Source organism: Musa acuminata, chromosome BXJ1-4 (genome assembly GCF_036884655.1).
Source record: "Musa acuminata AAA Group cultivar baxijiao chromosome BXJ1-4, Cavendish_Baxijiao_AAA, whole genome shotgun sequence".
Classification (NCBI taxonomy): Eukaryota; Viridiplantae; Streptophyta; class Magnoliopsida; order Zingiberales; family Musaceae; genus Musa; species Musa acuminata.
In genome coordinates this window covers 43,007,863-43,029,702 of record NC_088330.1, presented here as the reverse complement: position 1 = coordinate 43,029,702, position 21,840 = coordinate 43,007,863, and the positions used below count along the sequence as shown (strand labels likewise).

The 21,840-nt window shown below is 41.0% G+C and overlaps 4 protein-coding genes across 7 annotated transcripts; 2 read left to right on the top strand and 2 right to left on the bottom strand.

Moving 5' to 3' along the window:
- Positions 1-2,325: 2,325 nt before the first annotated feature.
- On the top strand, positions 2,326-3,356 carry LOC103982295 (uncharacterized). The gene has a single exon (XM_009399186.3). It carries the CDS (start codon positions 2,417-2,419, stop codon positions 3,098-3,100), a length of 684 nt encoding a protein of 227 aa, XP_009397461.2. The 5' UTR covers positions 2,326-2,416; the 3' UTR covers positions 3,101-3,356.
- A 2,744-nt stretch (positions 3,357-6,100) lies between these two features.
- On the top strand, positions 6,101-9,102 carry LOC103982296 (small ribosomal subunit protein eS24z). The gene is made up of 5 exons (XM_009399187.3): positions 6,101-6,246; positions 6,343-6,384; positions 6,497-6,667; positions 8,519-8,605; positions 8,844-9,102. The coding sequence occupies exons 1-5, from the start codon at positions 6,172-6,174 to the stop codon at positions 8,883-8,885; spliced, it is 417 nt and encodes a 138-aa protein (XP_009397462.2). The 5' UTR covers positions 6,101-6,171; the 3' UTR covers positions 8,886-9,102.
- A 3,997-nt stretch (positions 9,103-13,099) lies between these two features.
- Positions 13,100-16,965, bottom strand: LOC135671841 (NAC domain-containing protein 75-like). 3 transcript variants are annotated; one of them, XM_065180120.1, is made up of 8 exons: positions 16,896-16,965; positions 16,548-16,609; positions 15,850-16,088; positions 15,572-15,749; positions 14,887-15,383; positions 14,333-14,593; positions 14,027-14,107; positions 13,100-13,488 (listed from the first exon to the last, which is right to left on the bottom strand). In XM_065180120.1, the coding sequence occupies exons 3-8, from the start codon at positions 15,970-15,972 to the stop codon at positions 13,408-13,410; spliced, it is 1,221 nt and encodes a 406-aa protein (XP_065036192.1). In that variant the 5' UTR covers positions 15,973-16,088; positions 16,548-16,609; positions 16,896-16,965; the 3' UTR covers positions 13,100-13,407. The 3 variants fall into 3 exon arrangements, with proteins under 3 accessions (XP_065036192.1, XP_065036193.1, XP_065036191.1); XM_065180121.1 differs by having other exon boundaries at positions 15,850-16,094; positions 16,896-16,953; XM_065180119.1 differs by lacking the exon at positions 16,896-16,965 and having other exon boundaries at positions 16,548-16,883.
- Positions 16,966-18,390: 1,425 nt separating this feature from the next.
- On the bottom strand, positions 18,391-21,524 carry LOC135672673 (glutamate receptor 2.7-like). 2 transcript variants are annotated; one of them, XM_065181175.1, is made up of 5 exons: positions 21,275-21,524; positions 19,953-21,190; positions 19,457-19,763; positions 19,008-19,375; positions 18,391-18,813 (listed from the first exon to the last, which is right to left on the bottom strand). In XM_065181175.1, the coding sequence occupies exons 1-5, from the start codon at positions 21,507-21,509 to the stop codon at positions 18,427-18,429; spliced, it is 2,535 nt and encodes an 844-aa protein (XP_065037247.1). In that variant the 5' UTR covers positions 21,510-21,524; the 3' UTR covers positions 18,391-18,426. The 2 variants fall into 2 exon arrangements, with proteins under 2 accessions (XP_065037247.1, XP_065037246.1); XM_065181174.1 differs by having other exon boundaries at positions 19,008-19,763.
- Positions 21,525-21,840: the final 316 nt, after the last annotated feature.

The following is a 21,840-nucleotide window of genomic DNA, read 5'->3' as shown; positions in this document are numbered from 1 at the left end:
AGTTGAGCAGAAAGTAAGAATTTGGAGTGAGATTCTCTACTCTGCTTCTGAAGCACAATCACCAAATCCATGAGTAATTCCTTAATACTCAACAAATCCAAAAGCAGATTCATTGAACACAACCACTCAGATATAGTTAGAGCTGTTCATTCAACACAACACAAAAGCTTTCTCCTTTGTAGGAATCTTAAACAGAGGGAAGAATGGTGCCAAGGAAAACACACGAGACAAGCCCTCATTAGAAACAGTGAGGTTCTAATAATTTCTTGCCTTTCCACTTGCCTAATCCACAATCCATCTTTTCTCTACCACACAAACTTTTTTCTTTCCTCGCTCTTATCTCTTCTTTTAGACCAGCCGTTGTTGCATCTCCATCCTCTCTAGAAGACCAAAGTCCACATACTAAGGGAAATGAATAATTGATATGGACCCCTTCCCCCCCTTTGTTCTTAATATTATTTTGGAGCAGATGGATGTGCTTGCAACTTTGCTTGCAAAGAAGGTGCATCTTGGCCTACAATCAAGACAACATGTATTACCCATTCAATTATGATCAACTTTTTTACTATTAAGCAAGAGGTATTATAAGCATCTCTTGCAATAATATGGTAGGAAATATGGAGACGTTTTGGCTCAACCTTTATAATTATGCATTAGACAGAGAGAACACCACTTACATACATAGTCAACCAACCTATCTTTTGCACAGTTTCCTATCTTCTTTCATGAAAACTACTAATTGTAATATCAGGTGAGCTTGATCAGTTCCTTGAACAACAGTTTGCACATATTTACTAAACTTATAGTCTCAATCATAAGCTACCTAACTTGTTAGCTTTCTGATATGATGTGGTGCCAACCTCAAGGACCTGAAAGGGAGACTAGAAATGCTGGCTAATCAATCCACTGGCACTTCTCTAGGTTGGGACAAGGGGCTTTCTTCAGTTTTAGGTAATCCAGTGAAACAGTTCAAAGGGAGCTCACATGCTTTGTGTCAGCTCAGGAACACTAATGCTTTCCTTTTGTTTTGCTTTGCTCAGGGAAAAGGTGTGCTAGAATCCCCTTTGGCTATGCTTCTGCTTTGCTAATGGATAAGAACTCAGAACAGAGGATATTCCTGCAGAATTCACATCGGTTTCTGAGTCTTACATGGAGCAGCAGGCTGTGGGAGTCGAATGAACTGTGAGTTAATGCTGGGTTTCTATGCCAAGTTATTTCCCCTGTGTCTTAATCAAGAGAATAAGATAACTGCAACCTAGCTTAGATGATGTCTCTTTCATGATCCACAACCAAGACAACAATGATCGTCTGCACTTCTTTCCAGAAAGTTAAGGTGTCAGATGTCAAACTGCTGATTTCTTTCATACGAAGAAATGACCGAGTCCCAGTTCTTACTGTTGGTTTATTGCTCACCAATACGGTCCGGTATATTCCCACGCGTATTTCTCGCCAATACCTTGATTGGAGTGCACACAAGGCTGCTGCAGAGAATCCAGGCACCGAGCAGCACCACCACCCACCCAGTGGATCGGAAAGGGGAGAAGACCGCAGGAAGGAGAAGAAGAGTATTACTGTTTGCGGCACGTGGTTTTCATGCAGATTCTGAAATTAACGAGGCAAGAAAAACAATAATAATTATTTTTTGGGGCATTTTTGGTTTGAAAAGCCATTCTTCTTAGAAGATGTCTTGTTTTCAGATATAATATTTTTAATCTAATTTAGAATATTAGTATCATCCTTTTCTCCATTTAGAATATTAGGAAAAAAATAATTAAAGAGATTATTAGGAAAAAAATATTAAATAAGAAAATTAAAAACTGATACATTTAGAAATAAATCAAGAAAAAAAGTCTTTTTAACTCAACCAAAAAAAAATTGACATAAATTGACAGAACTGAGTAATTTCCAGAAATTTGGATAACCAATGACTAAAAAAATGTCAATTTGTAATAGAATATTAAAAGAAAGGTAAGAAATCAACATCCACATTGAGAGGTATGATATTGCATGGTTGCATTAAAAGCTGCACACCAATAATATAATGAAGTCACTCTTATGCTTTTCTTTCTCTGTTGGGAGACCAGATTTTGTGGTGTACACGTCAACATTTATGTCTGGGCCTACTTACCTGCCACGTGGATGGATAGGTGTCACCAGTTCCTTGCTGCCAACCTTTTGGAGAAGCCCAATTAGCTGCCTTCTCCAATCAACCCTAATAATAATGTCTTCGACTTGCTAAGTTTAATCCTACCAAGTGATTTCCTCGGCAATTATCACCGTTCTTTTATTGGTTTCCATGCTCTATAAATGGACTCCTCTCCTGCCACCCTTTCTCTCAGCCCAAAAACCTCTCTACTTTCTCCTCTCTCTCTCTCTAGAAAAGAGAAGGAAGCAAGTCAAAGGACAGTACCTGAGCATGGTCCATATGGAGCCGTCCAGAGCAGCCAAGAGGCTGTGGCGCGTAGTGAGGGTGGTGCTCTACATGCTCCGGAAGGGACTCTCCAAGGACAAGTTCATGATGGATCTCCACCTCCTCATCGAGCGCGGCAAGATCGCCGGAAAAGCCCTCGGTAACCTCATGACCTTCCACCACCACGACCCGCGTGAGGACAGAAGCTTCATGTTCTCGGGCTTCTCGTGCCGGTCCACGGACCCCAACCTCTCCTTCTACAGCCCCATGGAGGTGGAGTTCAGCTGCAGCAACACGCCCGCGTACCCCTCCTTCCGTGCCGTCAAGCGAAAGAGCCGCCGCCGCCGCCGCTACTACGACGACGACAACGATTACGATGCAGCTGCGGTAGCGAAGGCATTTGAGATACTGAACTCCGAGTTATCGGATGCCGAGTCGGTCGTGGCATCCCCATCGCCGGCGCCGGTGATCTGGAGCTTCGGGAAGAGCCCAGCGGTGGTGCGACAACTGCGGATTACGGACTCGCCATTCCCATCGAGGGAGGAGGACGACGACGTGGACATCCATATCGATGAGAAGGCAGAGGAGTTCATCAGGAGGTTCTACGAACAGCTTCGTCTTCAGCAGAGGACTCCAAAGACGCCGGAATTCCAGCGCTACCGGCGTCAACCATTGATGGGGCGAGCCTGAGACGATGGTTCTCTGTGACCGATTCTACGTAGACAAGAATGCAATCTATGCTGCTTACAGCTACTCTGCTTTCAGTAATGAAGGAGATATGTATGTATGGAGGTGTACATAACTAGATGTTTTCCTTTTTCTTATTCCCTCTTCGGTGCATCAAACAGTGAACTCCTTTCATGCTTTGGTTATAGACCGAGCGTTCACTGAGAAGCTTCGTTCATGTAAACATTCCATTCTGTATTCTAGTAGAATATTTGTGGTATTTCCTTTTGTCTCTTCTGCTTCGGAGGATCTGCTGGTAGAAGTTCCATTTCTTTCAAGATTCCAGGCAGTATCAGACAATTCTAATAATTGGAAGGGAAGACACTGTCGCATAAGCCAAAGGCATCTGTTTTGTGGTGTCAAAGTGATTGGAAGTCATATCAAATGGATAAGGCCAACAGTCGTTCACAAGGATACAAGACAGTGGATTGCTCTACTGCACATGTGTGTATGTGTGCGCGCGCGCGCTAACAAGAAGAAGACGAAGGACATGTACACATCTCTCTTGAAGAACAATATGGTAGGCTCAAACATCTCGAGGTTCATCAGATCCTTCGTGGATTTCTTGATTGCTTGCTGCTTTTAAGCCTTCTTAAACGCTTGTAGAATTTAGAGAAACAAGATCTTGATCCGTTTCAAAGACACCAACTCTTGCTGAAGCATCAACATGTTCTTGAGAGACTTGTGCTTGTTCGAACAAGCTGTTCGTCTATCAGTCGTAAGCTGTGTTTAGTGGAAATGCATTATCGAAAGAGAATGACAGGCATTAGCCGCAAGAATTCAAAAGTATTGTAGTCATTTTCTCTGCATTAACCCCTTTTGTCCATCCTGGAAAAGGACATGATAATTTCCACTGATAACATTTATTGATCTGACAATGTCAAGAAACCCTACTGGCTAAGCAGGCATCTTTTCTGATGCATCCATGGATGTGACAACCTATACTAAATGAGAGTGAGATTGTTCAGCTATAATATTATATGTTGACCAAAGACTCCTGGTTGATTCATGTCTTTGGAGGCATTGTTCTTTTGCTACACACAAACTTGCAATATCATGCATAGTTAGCAAAAATCTCTTTTGCCATTGCCAATTCCACCTCTCTTGTTGCAAACAACAATCATGCATTCATGCACATCTGGATATGTGCAACCACCCCTCCAGGAAATATATATTCTTGGGAATCAAACACAATGATGCTCCCCCATTTGCAAGGCTTTTTCATGTGATTCAAGTTGGTTCTACTTCATGATGTATGTAGCATTAAATATATAATTGGAGGTTGAAGAACTCACAAAGCTGTTGTCTCCTTTTCATTGCCATTGCACTGATTTAAAATCTCTAGACATAGAATGGAGAATTGAAGTAGGTGGATTGATGATGAGAGCAACATGATTAGACTTGTCCATATATTTGTTCCTTGTTGAAAGCAAAAGACTTTTGGGACCATAAATCTTGCCTTTTTTGGTTGCTTTAACTTTGTACTGCATGCTTGCCCACCCCCCATGGCTAATGGACTGTTACTTTGTGAGAAGTTGCCATTACTTTTCTTATGTTAATCAATCACAAGTAGCTCACAATTTAGTGCACTAACATTAAATTATTTGATCCATAACACCACTAAGTTGCCATTACTTCTCTCTCTCTCTCTCTCTCTCTCTCTCTCTCTGTATATAGGCTACTTAATCCATATAATTCAAATTTCTAGAAGATCTCAAGTCAATTTCAAATTTTCACTTTTTTGGCAATATGTTGTCTTAAGATTAGAACAAGTCATTTTCTTCTTAGTGATGAGGATGACTTCTACCTTCCTTATTACATTAAAAAAAGAACAAAAAAATAAGCGGCTAATGAACAACAATGCTAGTAATTTCTATTTCCTTTTCTCTCTTTCTTTTTTTCTTTTTCCAGCTTCGAATATTCTTGTGCATGCACATATGCATTTTTTTGTTGTGATGATAAGGTTACTCCCTAATCTAGGATCTAAGTAGTAAAAAATATTTTTATTTTTGTGACGATAAACCTATATTAGTGGAAGACTCACACTAGAGCTTTTATTTTTTTTTCCTCTTTTTAATTAATAATTATATCAACTTGATTAAGAAAAGATATATATAATCCTAGATCTTTTATTGTATAATCATTTAGAGAGTCTATGACGTTTATATTTGTAATTTATAGTGTCTATCGAGTATTTACTGAAATGTCTACTTATGAAATCTAAAATTAAATATTTTTTTTAACTCGAATTCTTATATATATATATATATTTAAAAGATCAAAAAAGATTTCGAAGAGATTAATCCTTTATAAACAGACATATAAAAATATTATGACTTTAAATAAAAATAATTAAGTTCATGACACACATACAAGATAAAAAAAAAAAAACTCAAATTTATGCGGCTACAAAATTTATAACGTTTTGGGTCGATTCGCCCTGATAACAACATCAAAGTTTTAGGTTGGCTCATTGACATAATTAGTATTCCTCACTTTGATAGTATGCATGATTTGTAATGTTCTTGTAGTGATGTGATATTGCTAAAAGGATTTGCTACCTTTCTATACCATAACAACGTTTAACTTATGCTACAACTAAACCATAAAAAATCAAAGTTTTTCTTTATTATGTTATTTGATAGGGATTTCATTCGTATCTTCAATCCTTGTCATAGGAAAAAGTTTACATACAAACATGATAATTTGGCCCATAAACCAAACACATTTCAGCATTTTAATGCAAGAAAACAATGAGATCATGTTATAAAAACCGACACATTCCAATTGAGATAAACTCGAGAAAGATGACACTGATATGGGCCTAATATCGGCCCATTAAGGTGACCCAAGACATAGACAAATGGCCCAATTTAGTTATGGGCTCATGAGCATAATCTCGGCCCAATAACATGACACCGAGCGGCACGCCTATATAAGCAGCAAACGCTGATTCGTCGTAGGGTTTCGTATGTGTCAGCCGCTTCGCCTTCTTCTTCTCCGTCGCCGCTCGCTGTAGACAGGAGCAACAGAAAATGGCGGATACGAAGGCTGTCACCATCCGGACCAGAAAGTTTATGACCAATCGCCTCCTCTCCAGGAAGCAATTCGTCGGTCCATCAATTCCTGCCGTCTCCTTTTCTTCGATTTTCCGTGGAAAATGCCCCATCTCGATCCCTTATTGATCTTTCTTCGATCGGTTTCAGGTCATCGACGTCCTTCACCCCGGAAGAGCCAATGTCTCCAAGGTATGCGATTTCTCCATTTGATGCCTCTCGTTTAGGGTTTGGTATCGACCCGGATTTGTTCGCCGATTTCCTTTCGTCGAATTCATTTGTTCTGTGCTTGGTGATGTTCTAGGCTGAGTTGAAAGAGAAACTGGCGAAGCTGTACGAAGTGAGGGATCCCGACACGATCTTTGTGTTCAAATTCCGGACGCACTTTGGAGGAGGGAAGTCGACCGGCTTCGGTTTGATCTACGACACCGTGGAGAACGCCAAGAAGTACGAGCCCAAGTATCGGCTCATTAGGGTATGCCTCCATCTCTCCGATCCATGCCTCATCGAACTATTTTAGTTGCTTGTTTGTTGTTTTGATCCGTGGTTGCTCACTGAACTGTTTTTTCTGCCCTTAGTCGTTTAAGACCTTCTACTTTGGAATTTCTATTATCTCGTATCAGTTGACATTATTGTTGTCCTATATGGCTTGGGCGCTTTCGTGGTCAAGAAATTGCTCAACTAAGTACACTTCCTAAGTGGGCGGCAGTTTCCTTGTGTTTGGGTTGGATGATTTAAATTCCACTTTTAAATTCCTCCAAGGAAGTTGATTTTGATCATGTACAAGTTGCCATCTTCTCATGTTTCCCTATAGCCAACCATGCCCTGAGGTTATGCCTTGTGCTAGAGTGTTAATATTCTTGAGATACAAAGCAAAACATATTTGCATTCTTGATTGCCCTTTTTCACTTATAGCCTTTTGTAATGCTTACATACTAGATTTTCACTTTTTTACATGCATATCATTTTTTTTCTTGGTAATGCTGGAAGTCATCATTCATAGGATTGTTGCAGTATTTTTTTTGTTTTGGTATTTACATTCAGCAGTCATGGTTAGTCATTCTTTGTCATACTTGATGTACTGAACATAAGATTGCTAATTTTAATTGAATTTGTTCCAAAGAAATGGACACCTGGTGAATTTGGTTGTTAAGATGGATTGATATGTTTTACGTCCAGATTAGGGTAATTGATCAGATTGTTTATCTAGGTCTTTCTCCCTTTATAGAAATAGGAGCTATCACATGGAAATCCCCAAACCTATATATCTACATTATCCTATAAACTATGATCCAAATGGTGTCTTTGTTTGTGCTTTTGAATGCTCATTTCATTCTCTAAAAACTGTTGTCGGCATAGTCATCTCAGCTACGTGATGAATGTCTTGACTAGTTCAGAAGTATCTCCATACGTAACTCCTTAGGTTTTCGGTAATTTGGTTTTTAAAAGCGCTATGCGCTAAGGTCCCAAAATACTCGAGGTGTTAGGCGTTCTAGAATATTAAAAATATATGGAGGAAGGTGAGGGAAGGAGAGGGTGGTAAACAAAGTTGCAAACGAAGGCGGTGGCAATGGAGGAAGCTATGGACGAAGGCAACAATGGCAGAGAAAGTTGCAGATGAAGGCGGCGGCGATGGAGCAAGCTACGAACGAAGGCGACAATGGCAGGGGAAGTTGCAGACGAAGGCAGCGACTACAAAGGAAGCTGTGGACGAATGGATGTAGGGTTTCACTTGGAAGACAAAATGGGTGGGTGGGGGGGGGGGGGGGTGACTTGCTTGTTCAGAACTAGGCACAAACCCAGACACGTCGTCACTCGGGTGCTCACCCAAGGTGCCTCGTTTCAGGCAAGTGACCGGTAGCACTTCATCAAAACGCTTTACCTGGAGGTTTTGCGAGGTGCTACACTGATTTTTGCTTTCAAAATAATGGGTTGTTCCTTTGGTGGACCAAAAGTCACCTTGATAATATGATCATATGCCATGTCCAAACGAGTAGGTGCTTACCTGTCATATAGGTTTTATTTTGTAACTATGTGTAATGTGCACTATTTTATGGTTAAAGCTGCCAGAATTTTTTTTATTTCCATGATTCGACTCTGGATATTATATTTGACTATGGTGTCTTTGTCTACTTAGCAGGACGACAATGTTTTTCTTGTTAGCAGGACGACAATGTGCAACTATGCTTATTTTTTAACTATATAACACAACTATTTTTGTAACTTTGTTTCTTGTCTTTTGTTGGTTTTTCTTGTTTAAGTACTATGATTTACTTTTTGCAGTGAATTTAGAACTATTTTTGATCTGCGTATGGTGTTTTGACAGAATGGGCTTGCAAAAAAGGTAGAAAAATCAAGGAAGCAGATGAAGGAAAGGAAGAACAGGGCGAAGAAGGTCCGCGGTGTTAAGAAGGTGAACTGTCCAAGCTTCTCAACTTTTTACAGTATACATCATTAGAAATGTTTTCTGATAGATCAAGTATTAGACTTGTACTATTATAGGTGCAGTGGACCAGCAACTGACAAGTCTTATGGTAGCTTGTTACTTGTTGGTGTGCTGTGAATTTGTTTTTTCTTTTTCTTTTATGATGTTCTATATAGCTTGCTACTATTCCGCCTAACTAAAGATGTTCTCATTTTACCCCATCCAGACAAAGGCTGGAGATGCTGCCAAGGCTGGTAAGAAGAAATGAGGTAATCAACTAGTCTCTTTGTTTTTTTTTTCCACCTTGGTTTGGCTAGTGAACACCACATGCAAGGATTTATTTTTTGGCAAGATACTTTTTTGAGTTGTCTCAGAAGGATGATTTGTTTGTTTGATGTAAGAACAAATGATGTCAAGAGTTTCATTTCCTCGAGGCCTCTATTGAGGTCCAATCATAATCTGGCTTTAAAATTGATTTTAGACCACCACTGATGTCACAAATAGGTTCTAACTCTCGGGAAATTAATTTGACCAAAGTTGGTACCGCAAATAAAGAGCTTGATCGGATTGAGGTAGACGTGCACTCTTTTTGTCGGTGTGGTTCACAACGTATCATACTGGTTTTAGAGATCTCGTTGATATGAGCGTCAGCTCCTTTGTATGCTAGTTCATCTTTTTGTATTCTCCAAAGTGTGATGTTCGAAGACATTACAAATGCATTTTAATTCCTGTTTCCTTGTGCTATCCTGATTGGTGCCTCCCATAGATTTAGAACGCATGACAACTTTGTATGTCATGTTTCCATTCTTATCAATAGGTAAAGTTAATCAATAGATTAATGGGCATTTTTACCAAAAAAAACCCCTAATAATATGCTTTTGTTGGATGGCATCCTTTTTAATCTAAGGGTTGCATTTTTTTTTTCTCCAAAAATTGTGATAATGCTATTGAATCTGGTTAATTTGGTTTTTTTTCAAGTCGATTCAGGTAGAATCTTTTCAGTCGGATTCGTTATATTCAAATTATATCTAGGTTATATTTGAGTCACATTCATTCCAAGAATTTATTAAGTTTTATAGAAATTTATTTTAAATTTATCATAAAATAAAACAATTAGTAATTTTTAATAAGTAATTATTTGAAAAATATCTTTTAAAATATTAATATTAAAATAGGTTAGGTCATCAAATTTAAAATATTTTAATTCGAATATAATTAAGTCAATATAGGAAATTAGAAATTGGAAATATAGAATTTTTATTATTTTTATGAAGAATTTATGATAATGTTATATAAAAATTAATACATTTTTAATGTGTTATGCGAATGAGTGTAATTTTTAACTAAGTCTAACAATTATTTTGAATAATTTAAGATAATTTTATTTTATGATAAATTTAAAATTTTTATATAGATTTAATATATTGTTTAGTATGTTTTGTGAATGAGTGTAATTCAAACATAATTTGAGTATAACTCGAACTTGATAGTGTTTTCGGGATAATTTAGGATATTTTTATATAAAAATTAATATATTTTTTGGAATAACAGAGGGAGTCGGGGAGGAGGTGACGAAGTGGGAGAATGAGATAACGGTGTAGGTGGAGTGAGATGAGGAGGAGGAGGAGACGACATCGGTGAAGTGTGAAGAGGATGAGGAGGGGTGATGGAAGTGGACGAGAGCGAGAGAGAGAGAGAGAGAGAGAGGGAGAGGAGTCGGAGAAGGTGAAGGTGGAGGAATAAGCTATGAGGGAGAGGAGTCGGAGAAGGTGATGTCAAAGTGGGAGGAGGAGGAGGTGGTAGAGGTAGAGTGTGAGGAAGTGATGGAGTGGGAGGCGTGAAGGTGAAGGTGGAGGGTAATTTGGAAAAGTAAAAGAGTAACCTAGCAAGCACACTTAATTGAATCAATCGAATAGTAAAAATTTAGTTAAATGGTTCAATTCATTTAAAAAAAAAATTGATTCAATCTTAAAAAATTAAGTTAAAACATAATCATTAATTTTTTATGATTTTATTGAGGGTATTTTGATCAAAGATTAAAAAAAAAAAACAAACATAATCACTCTTTGCATTTGCTTATTTCAGGATTCAAAGTACATGCTACATATGTAGTCGCTACCGTTCTCCTGATGGCTTCTTGTTGTCGACCTATATATCAGTAACACATGTAGTCAGATCAATTTACAATAATTTCATGTCGATATGAACTAATAACGAATGATGTGATATAGATATATTTATGTACCTTTATGACATGCGTACATATGCCTTTTTTGTTCTTATTTGTTGATTGGTTTTATAGGTCAGGCAAAAATTGATGTATGTGACGGACTTCCATCACGCACATGAAACGTCACATATCTTGCAAGAATATTATAAATATGCAAGAAAATGTGACTCAGATGAGCCTCCCAATCTTCTGATTTAATCCCACATGTCGAAGGCCCAACAATACTTGAGCCCAATCAAATCACGGTCCGCACGCACACGTGTACACGAACACGAGCTCTTCCAACTGATATATCACAATCATCAAAGAGGGAGGACATCCTGATATATTATCACCCAAACAAGCTTTGGTCAAATATCTTGTTCTGTTCCTTTCCTCGCATCGCATGACTGGAACACTAACCTTTCGTACTTTGCTTGGTAGAACAGTTGCACCACAAACACTTTGGGTTCTCACGAGAAAGGAATCAATCACTGCATGGTTAATTGCCAATTTAATTCCACTTGATGCAAAGTAAAATCTTGAAAGGTGGCAATGCATTCTGTCATCCTGCAAGAAGAAGAATGTATCTTAGTATTCCTCTTCCACTGTTTTCAATCCAGGTTTTGTTCATCGGTGCAATGAAGGTGCTCATCGGTAGCATTAAATGTCTTTATGCCTAATCCTAAAAGTATATGCAAGTATGATGGATTGGAGATGCACCAAAGGCGTTAGGGAAAGAGAAGCAACCCAAAGGGCGGATCATTTGCAGAATCCACAAAGGAAACCCATGTTCTATTATTCTCTCCACCACCGCACAATTGTTCCTGCAATTTCTTTATGGGACCGAATCTGGTGAGCCCTCCATGCCCTTTCGAGAGAGAGACTGTGAGAAGAGAGAGAGAGAGAGAGAGAGAGAGAGAGAGAGAGAGAGGCATTAATGCCTTTAGGAGGGAATGAACAGGCATGGCATCCTTTTCCGTCTCCTGTTGGGGAGGGACACACACACACATGTACACGTTGCAAATGCTGTGTTTGGCTCAAGATTGAAGATGATCTAAAGGCATCCATTGTCCCAGTAGTCCATAAGGATTCTTTAATGATTGGAAAGACAAACGCACCCTTCGCTTTATCTAAAGCCTGTTCTCGAGTTTAAACCACGGGAACTAAGATTCATGGAACTGGAATAGGTTCTTCTTCATACTCGTAGATGCATAGATCTTGCTGCAACTGCGTTCTGGGTCAAGTTGCAGTATAAAAATCCAACACCATGCATGAAGTCTGTGGTACTTTCACCAGATTTAGGGTTTATCCAACTAACAAACACCCTGCAATAGAATACTTGGATATCTCTTGATAAGTGCCGACCTTCTTTTGAAACAGGCAGGCAAATATATTTGATATCTTTCTTGATATTATTTATGTGGAGGGAATGTGCAGACAGAAGCAAGCAAGAAAAGGCATTCCTGTCACTTCACCTCAAACTGTTTATGCTCAGTGCAGCTAAGAAACTACGAAGAAACTTCGACAAATCTCCCTTTCATGCACGTCCAAAGCAAATAAAAATGGTGGAAAGAGACCACCATGCACGTTCCCATCTCTCTCTCTCTCTCTCTCTCTCTCTCTTCAATCGACTAAAGGCAGATAGATACCAGCAATCTACTTACTTGACAAGAAAAAGAACCGAATCTGATTCCTCCTCAAGTAGTCTTTAGCATGTTTAGGATGTGCACATATGCCAGGGGGCGCATTAGGGTTAGGGTTTTCTTTCTACAGGTTGTAGTAACTGGGCAAGCATGTAGAACATCACTGGGGAGGCAGATGTATATATAAATGGCTACTAATTACTATTCTATGATCTTTCAGAAATTATCCAAATATTAAGGTGTAAAGAATATTCCAACAACAAATTTAAAGAAAAAATTAATACATTACATAATAATCAAAATCATATAAAGAAAAAGGATAATGAAGTGAGTTAATACATGAGATGAACCTCTTTACCATTTTAATTAATAGCTACAATTAAGTTTGAAGAAGTAGGAAAAAAGACTATCCACTCTTCACTGCCCAGAAGCCAATTTTGACAAACAATTACAAGAGCAAGCAGTTGTTTCAGAAAACCTTCTTCTTCTTCTTCTTCTTCTTCTTTTTCTTCTTCTTCTTCTTCTTCTTCTTCTTCTTCTTCTTCTTCTTCTTCTTCTTCTTCTTGTCTTCTCCATTCCTCCTTTTTAATATATAAGGAAAAAAATTGCACATGAACAACAAAGCCAAAAACAAAAAACAAAATCAACATATTAGTAATGGTTACAATTAAAACAATCAAGCACTAGCATTAGTTGATGATGATTTGCATGCAGGGAATTATTCCAGGTGTGTATCCTTCTTCTGGCAACAAACAACAGCAGCTTTCCTCCTTGTTTTCTGCTCTCCCTCTACTGACCTGAGGCTTCAGCTCCTTATCCAAATCTGCAACATGTTCTCTTTCACTCCCTCATGCTGTAACCGGAAGAGTCTTAGCCGCTGATGAGAGTAGCGATGATGCTTTGTTAGGTTTCCTGGCTTATCCTCTTCTTGGTCATCACCCATGATGATCCGGGTTGGCAGGAGACCAGTATGAGTACTGCCATGCTGTCTCTTGAGAGATTGGAGTTGAGGTCTCCTGCAAGAGAGAGTATTCCAAAGTCAAAAAAGTAGAATATATTTGGCTATATTACTATCATATTCATATAGAAGTTTCACCATGTTCTTTTCTTCTTTAGACCAAATAAAAAGAGAAGATATATTCTTGAACCTATTGTCTAATTTACTCAGGATATTGCTACAGTACTACTAACATAGTAGATGGCAAAAGGTAATCAGAAGATGAACAAAATTTTGACTTGACTTTGGCAATAGATATTAAATCTGTGGACAAGAAAAGTAGGAAAGTGTCTTTTGTTTCCTTTTCCTTTCTCCTTTCTAAGTTAAATATACAAGAGTGTTGACATGTTCTTCAACACTGTGAGGGTTTAGTGTGATGGATACAGAGCCAACCAACAAAAGTTCCTGATTCAATCTTAGTTGCATGCTTAGGTAAAAAGATAGAAATGAATCAAACTGCTTCCTTGTCTCACATTTGTTACTTGGAGCAGTAGATCTTATCTTCGACTGGTTTTTGGTCTTAGCTGCAAGTAATTTTGATTGATGTTTATACTTACTCCTTTAATTCCAGCTGAGGTGCAACTCATAATCAGTTCTTCCAGGCCAGATGTAGATCTATGATGGTCCTGCTTCTGTTTCTGTTCACAATTAATTTCCCAACAATGTAAACTGTTAGTTCTTCTCGAGAAGTAATCATCTAGAGGAAGACCGACACACCCAACATTCACAAAAGAGAAGACAACTAAGATTCCACTCATAAGTTTTATCTCTCGTTGGATTCTAATATAAAGATTTACTGAAATCAAAAGAACGAAGCATCGGAGGCTGGAAGAGATCAAATCTACCAAACTGGATTGCCATACCAGATATTTATCGGGTTGAAGAAGCATCCTCGGGACTTGATACGGGTCTTCAAGAACGATCGATTTTTGCTGCAGCGGAGTCGGGACAAACTTGGAGATGGGATTCATAGGCGGCCTTCTGCTGTGGAAAGCCGCAGTAGCGGTTGCCATCCGCCATTGCTGCTGCTGCTGTCGGGCCACATTATGATACGGTGGTGGTGGTGGTAGTCTAACATGGCCCTCGTGCTCTGCGTGCTCATCTGACGCCTCTCCCACGACCACCTGTTGCATGCACGCTCGTCAAACGGTTGCAGCTCAAATCCTTTTCCCTTTTCCCAACTCTCTACTAGTGTGTTTGTCTTGTGTAGTTTTTGGTAGGGAAGGTGGGAAGAAGATAGTTGGAACAGTGCACTTATATGAATGTTGCGCATACGTGCATATAAGTTGTGTTGCAGATTATTGCTCGATCGATCATTTAAGTTTGGTCGATTAAAATTGCATTTCAAACTCAAGAAAATGGATGAACAGAATGAAACATAAGAACCGATTCAAATAAAAGCTTGTGGAGAGATTACCTCATTAAAACCTTCTGCGAAAGGAGCAAAGCTAAAGTTATCAGGCTTCACGTGCTGGTGCCTCCCCATGGAACTGTACAGGTACTCGTCTCTCTTGCTAAGAACCTCACTATCCCTTCTTTGGCTCATCCCTTCCACGGCTGCTGCACTCTTATCTGACCACTGCCTCGGCTGGATCTGGTAAAACACCTTCGATACCACAAGCTCCCCATCCTTCTCCTCCTCTAACTCCCCCAAGTGGTATTGGTGCATGACCCAGTTGGTCTTCACAGGCTTCCTGTGCTTCCCAAAGTTGGTGTACAGGACCAGTATCTTCTTGCACCCCTTCTGCGTCCCGTTGACCATGACAGGCCTCGTCTTCCCTGTCTTGTGCCACCTGGTCTCACCCCTATGAAGGTCACTCTCTGACTGGATTTTCCTTCTCTTCCTTGTTCCTGTGGTGTAGGCCTTGGATGGCCTGTGGAAGAAGTGCTTGCTCAGGCCATCCCTTGTCACCCCTGGAGTCGAGGCCAAGAAGACAGTGAGGTTAGGTATGACCCATGGAGGAAGGAAGCTCAAATTTTCTTGTCAGATACAACTATATTGAGAGGTGAGACCGAGAAGGGCAGAGAATTCAAACACACTGAGAGAGAGAGAGAGAGAGAGAGAGAGAGAGTAAAAGACGTAAAGTAATACTTGATCTAACCTGGGAGCTTCTCAGGGTGGGTGTAGCAGATGCCATCTTCGCCTTCAATTGTGGGTATGAACTCATCTATCAGGGGGTGGGATCTTGAACCTTCTTCTTTAACCTTCGCTTCTAGGTACTCTATCAACTCTTGATCTGTCGGATCGAACTTTACTCCGGCAGGCAACCCAACCCAGTCCTGCATCATCGACCATAATTGTAGGAGATGATTCATCCATCAGGCATTGCTTGACGTTGAAAAGCTTAAGGGAAATGCAGATAAATCGTAATTTCCATACCAGATTCCGATCAAGCTTGTGGCCGCAGCTAGGACAGCGTATGGATCCACACACCGGGTGCTCTCGGAGCTTTGCGTCGATGAGGCTGGAACTGCTGACTGAACCTATAGAGCTCGAGTTCATGGCTACCTCATGAGCATCGAGATTCTATACCTTCTTACTTGATGTTGGAATTGCTGGTAGGGTTTCAATCGACTGTAGATGGTCATTTGGAGTCGAAGCACACCATCGGTATGTTCCTGCAACTGAAACATAAGGAAGACATGCATAGAGGAGGCAATAGACAACCCACCAAAGGAAGAAGAGAACTGATGGGGGGAGTAGAACAAAAGTGACAGCAATTAAAACCAATCTGAGATTTAATTCAGGAATAAATTAAAAGTTGAATTCAAGAGGAGGAAAAAAGAGAAAGGAAGGAGAGATGCTAACTAGGAAACAAGAAGAGTTCAAAAAGGGAAGAAACAGTATGTGTTCTTGATCTATAGAAGATCTTCGCAAGAGATCAACATCCTAGAATGCCTTTTTTCTGCTTTGACTGAAGCCTGTGAGGAAATCAAGAAGGTTCTCAAAGCAAACCCACACCCACTCTCAAGAACAGCTTTAGACCTATATGCTACATCAAGCTACCTCTTCCACACACACACACACACACACGCGCACTAACAGAGAGAGAGAGAGAAAGAGAGAGCTCCACACACCTTTGGATTACAGTGGTTCAGCTACTAAAGCAAAAGCAGGGAACGGCGTCCCACAGCTGTTTCTGCACATTCCGAGCAACCCAAGCTAACTAAACATGAAAGAAACATGGTGAACAGAACTTAGACATGAAAAAGTTAAAGGCAAACCGGACACCTCCCAGTTCGTCAAGAACTAATGGCGGAATATGCACCAACAAAATAGAATTATGTTGCTGAATGAATATATAGACGGTAGGGGGGTTTGGATCATTGATCTTTTTGTCGCATGAAATGATGGAAATAGAATAGTTTCCTTCCCCTAATAATGGAATCCTACAAAAAGGTGGAGATTGAGGGAAGATAGCTCACATGGGTCTTGGGATGCGCAGATATGATGATCCTTTTGGTGGACATCAAAGCAAGGAAGTCTGCACCTTGCAGAGAAGAGTGTTGATGAGATGAATCTATAGGTTGCTTCATGCCCAAGGCAAAATGAGCAGCAGGACACTTGATGGAACCCTAAATAAAATAATCTTATTATGACACACATATATATATAATATGTCAGAATCCAAGCAGTCTTCAGCTGCACCATCTACCATTTGTATTATACTATTCAGACGTTATAAAACCATTTACCAGCACAACTAGAATATCTGAAATAATTATGTAGATATATACAATATGTTATGCTTTATTCTTGTGTTTAGGTTGATGCAATGAAACTTATCCGAGCAGTGTTAGAGATGAGCAGTGATTGCTTGTCAGTAAGCTATTGTATCGAAAGGAAGACAACTTCAGATCCTGATATCAATTGTCATTTATTGCTCACACTTAGATGATTTAAAATTCCGACTAAATTGAAGAGAGACATCAAAAGATTTCGATGGTAATGATTATGATTGAAAGTGTCATACAAATGATTAATCTAAGAAGTTTAATTTTCGATGTGATTTTGGTATAAATTTTATGACTGCCACGTCATCTTCTCACAACTCGGTTTAAATATAATTAATAAATTATTTTAAAATTTGTACACGTGAGCCTGGTCAAACCTCGCTTGACCGCCAATCGGACGGTTCGGACCCCATCAATCAAGCATTCTATCCCATCCACAAGATCCCGGTGTGGTCAACAACAATGTCGATTTAATGCGACCAATCAATACTCGATCAATTCATTTTGTCTGTGCGTTCGACCATAACAGCAGAGCAGCAAAAGGACCGAGAGGAATGCTGAAACCAAGAACTCCGGCCCTCTTCGGTCTCATGTTTCCTCCGTGCTCGTTTGATGGCTCAGATCTGTGTCTTTTTGTGAGAATTCATTCTGATCTCTTTTCTTTCATACTTGAGATTCATGGTACGTGTATCGGCTTCATGTTGTCGACGTTGAATTTGACGTCGCCGTACCGGTCTTCCTCGGAAGGGTCGCGAGGCGTGGACCGGACGAATGCAGAATCTGTGTCTATGGATATGGCGACGTGGGAAAAAGTTCGACGAGAATAATCTGGAGCTGGGCGGCGATGTTATCGTTCACGACTGTGACTGCGTCGAGCTACATCTAGTGGAAGAGTACTCTCTTGTCGTGAACTCAAGCTCGATCAAAAGATCATGGGTGGTGATGGGGTGAATGGCTGGGTGAGCTCTCGTCGTCAACATATACGGCGGCTGAGGGTTTCTGAGCCATAGTAGGATTAGAAATACATATTTCATATCGAGCTCGACTCCCATTCTTACTATGATTAGGTAAACATATTGCTTCGACTAATAACAGAGACCAATGTATCACAATGCTTATCGTGTAGAGCACTACTACATATCCATGAATCAATCTAAGGTTGTCTATTTATTGTTGACACAAGCATGTGAGTACAAGTATATACATTTCATATATATTTGTCTTAAACGATATCAATGGTGTTTGCATGATGATTATCTTCTTGGTGTGAAGATATCTGCACCACCATGGGAAGCTCTAAACCTTCTCTTGGACTGAGATTTCTGGTGGAACGCCAAAGCACCATAAAGCTTCGGCGCAGGACTGCTACCGATGTGCCGGTCCCGTTCAGAAGCAAGACGATGGTGGAGGTGCAGCCCGTGCAGAGGAAAAGTGCCCAGAAGCAGTCCAGGCTGAGGCTGTCACTCTCCCTCTTGTCGTCCAGTGGGGAGGAGTTGGACAAGGTAATGGTGAACCATTTGTTTTCCAGCTCTTTCAGTGTCCCGTTCTCTTCTAGTTGTAGTATGACTTCGGAGAAGTCGTCCGCCAGAAGAGAATGTATAGGGAACACCTGTGTCGGAGAAGAAGATTGATATGAACAGAAGTGCTCGGTTGGGGAATGCATATTCCTAAAGTATCTGTTAAAATGCTTGGTTAAGAAAAATAAGAAAGCATCTCTATCTGTCGACGAAATGCATGATTGCTAGGATGCCATCTCAACCATGTAGCATAATTGGATCAGCAGAGCAAAGTAGTAATACTCACAAAGCCGAAGCCTCCGAGCCTGTGTGTCTCCCCAATGACACTGAAATCTTGATGCTGGGAGAGGAAGACCCTGAGATACGGCGTCTCGAGGTAGGCCGCCGTGATGTTCCCACTCTTGAAGGCTTTGACGTATTCTTCTGGTTGGCCAATCGTCTCAATTCTGCTCTTGTTATAGAGCAACACTTGCTGAAGGTACTTGAGAACGAACGAGTCTCCATCACAGCCAACCCTACTGCCTGGTGGCACCGGTTCCAGCTTCTCAATGATTAAAATGGAGCTGAGGTTGGCCGTGAAGCTGGTCGTCAAGATCAACACCACGACAAGCCAAACTATAACCACTGTTTTCGTGTAATAGCTATAAACCCTATCTGCACGGTGAAAATAAATCGAGTTACAAGTTAAACAGACGAAGATGCTATGCGACGGCAGGCGGCTCCGGTTTTGCTCACCGTGGGCGAAGAAGATGCTGGAGAGGATTAGCCAAAGCGTAGCTCCGAGCTGCACCCACGGAGTGCCGTGGAACTCGGGGTTGCTCTCGCGCTCCAGGTACCAGACGACGCCCGCGGTGTAGACGAGGGTGGCAAGGATCAGAAACCACACCTCCTTGGTGAATGGCTTCGTGAGCATCCATGGCGTGTGGTTAGGCTTCACAGGGACCAACATGGAAAGGCCGGATGAGAGGAAGGGCTCAGTAAACGTAGCATTCACTGCCCGCTTTGCTAGGATTGTGATGTCCCCCACCACAGCATCCACTTCCTGCAAGAATACCTTTCTCGCATCAGAATTGATATCATGAGAACTGCTCTCTTTCGTCTGCTTCCACGTAGTTTCCTTTTATATAAGAAAGTCTTACGAAGTCGTCTCGGTCGACCTTCTCATTTTTAATGATCTATATAAGAAAGTCTACGAAGAAAGAGTCAAAGTCAACAGAGATGTGTCTGGTACCTGGGAAGGGACCTTATTAACGAGATCATCATAGGAGCCATTGAAAGCTTCGAACTCATAAATTAGATCATAGTTGAGGTGTTTCAGAATCTCCCGGAAGACATCCATGCAGAATCCAGTAGGCTGCAGCTTCCCATCTTTGTCATACTCCACCTTAACGAATTGATCGAAGGATGTGGCATTAGGTATTCCAATCTTCAACGTTCCCCATCCTCCTGGGATCTTGTCTGTGCCTCCCGGCCAGAAAACTGGACGCAAGACATCTACTACTCCCCCAGGGCGGCTTATGTCTGCTTCGTTCTCAAAGAAACCATGTCCTTCTGACCAAAACCCTAGGTCCTTGTAACTCTTCCCTACTACGTTTAGCACACGAAAGGTCGAGTGGCCTCTCCACTCAGGTAAAAGCCCATCTCTTGTGAATTCTATAAAGCCGCTCAAACCAGGAAAGTTGGTCGAGAGGATACCTTGTAACGTTGTGACACTTCCGGTCTCAGCCTTAGTTGCTATTGCTGCTGCTGCGTTGGCGATAGCGTGCACTGCATCATAAGCTCCGACTGCATGCCTCCCTGGTTCGAAAAGATGCTCCCCTTTGAGCTTGTACTCTTGCTTGAATCGATGCCGGAAATCAGAAGAGAAGGCGTGGTAGGAGCTGGTGGTGGTGTTGAAGTAGGTGCTGATTCCGATCACGCCTTGCATGTAGGAAGAGATGAAGGAAGGGGTGAGAGTGGAGTCGAGGAGGGCGGTGACGTCGTCATTCACGATCCATACATGATCCTTGGCCATCATTCCCATATCGTTTGCCTGCTGGAACAATTCCACGGTCAGCTCTAGTGAGGATCGGATGAGGACGAACACCTTCGATAGGTGTCGCGGAATGCCCGTCAACGTTCGGCGGATCATATCGGTTGCGTTAGAGACTGTGCGCAATGGTGGGAAGGCTATATGGTAGTCGATCTGTGAACCACTGTCTCGAAGAGCATCGGAAAAGAGAGCGAGGACTCCGGAGGAACTGCCATATATATCTTTTTCGTAGATGACGATGACTCGCCTCCAGTTAAACGATCTTATGATGGCAGCAAGACAGCGCACCTCGCCAGTGGCTGGATACGACATCTGAACCACGAACGGCATGGTCGATGACCAGGTTGGTGTTGCGGAAAGAGATAGTACCGTTGCGACCTCGGGCCATGTTCCAATGCCGATGATTGCATCCGCTCCCCAGCTAATGAGATCTTTAGCTGCAAACCCACAAACGCACGCATGCATGCCATTAGCAACAAAGAAGCAGCTAATCCATGACACAAGCGGAATCAACGTACTACCTCTTGTGATCACTTCGAAGGGATCGCTGCTGTTTAATTCGCTGACACCCAGAAAAATTGGCGATGAAGAGGAGTTGAAATGTTGGGCTGCGATCTCCATCGCTACCTTCTGTTCCCTTCCGATGCGTAAAGTGGTGTTGACTATCGCACCAATATTAATATTAGCTGCTCCGGTTAGAAAGAGAGCTGTTGAGAGGAAGAGGATCGAGAAAAACAATTTCTGGCTTCCAAACATTTTGGCAATGGTGATGATCATAGAAAAAAAAAGACAATGAACTCTGAGGAATATATCATGGAATGACGGAGGAAGGATCTAGGAAAGTAGTATGTGAGAAAGAGACAGGATATCAAGTATTTACATGATAGAAAACATCAACCAGTAAATTACATACACAAGTTATATGGTCGATCATATAATTGCAAGTTTCTATTTTTTCTGCAGCTTCCTCGCAAGTGCAAGCTTGGAAGAACATAAATACTTGACATTGAAGTTTATGGCGTGAGACAGAAGTCACCATACAATTCAGTATCATCTGGAAGATTGAATTTTTCTTGACAAGAAGCTC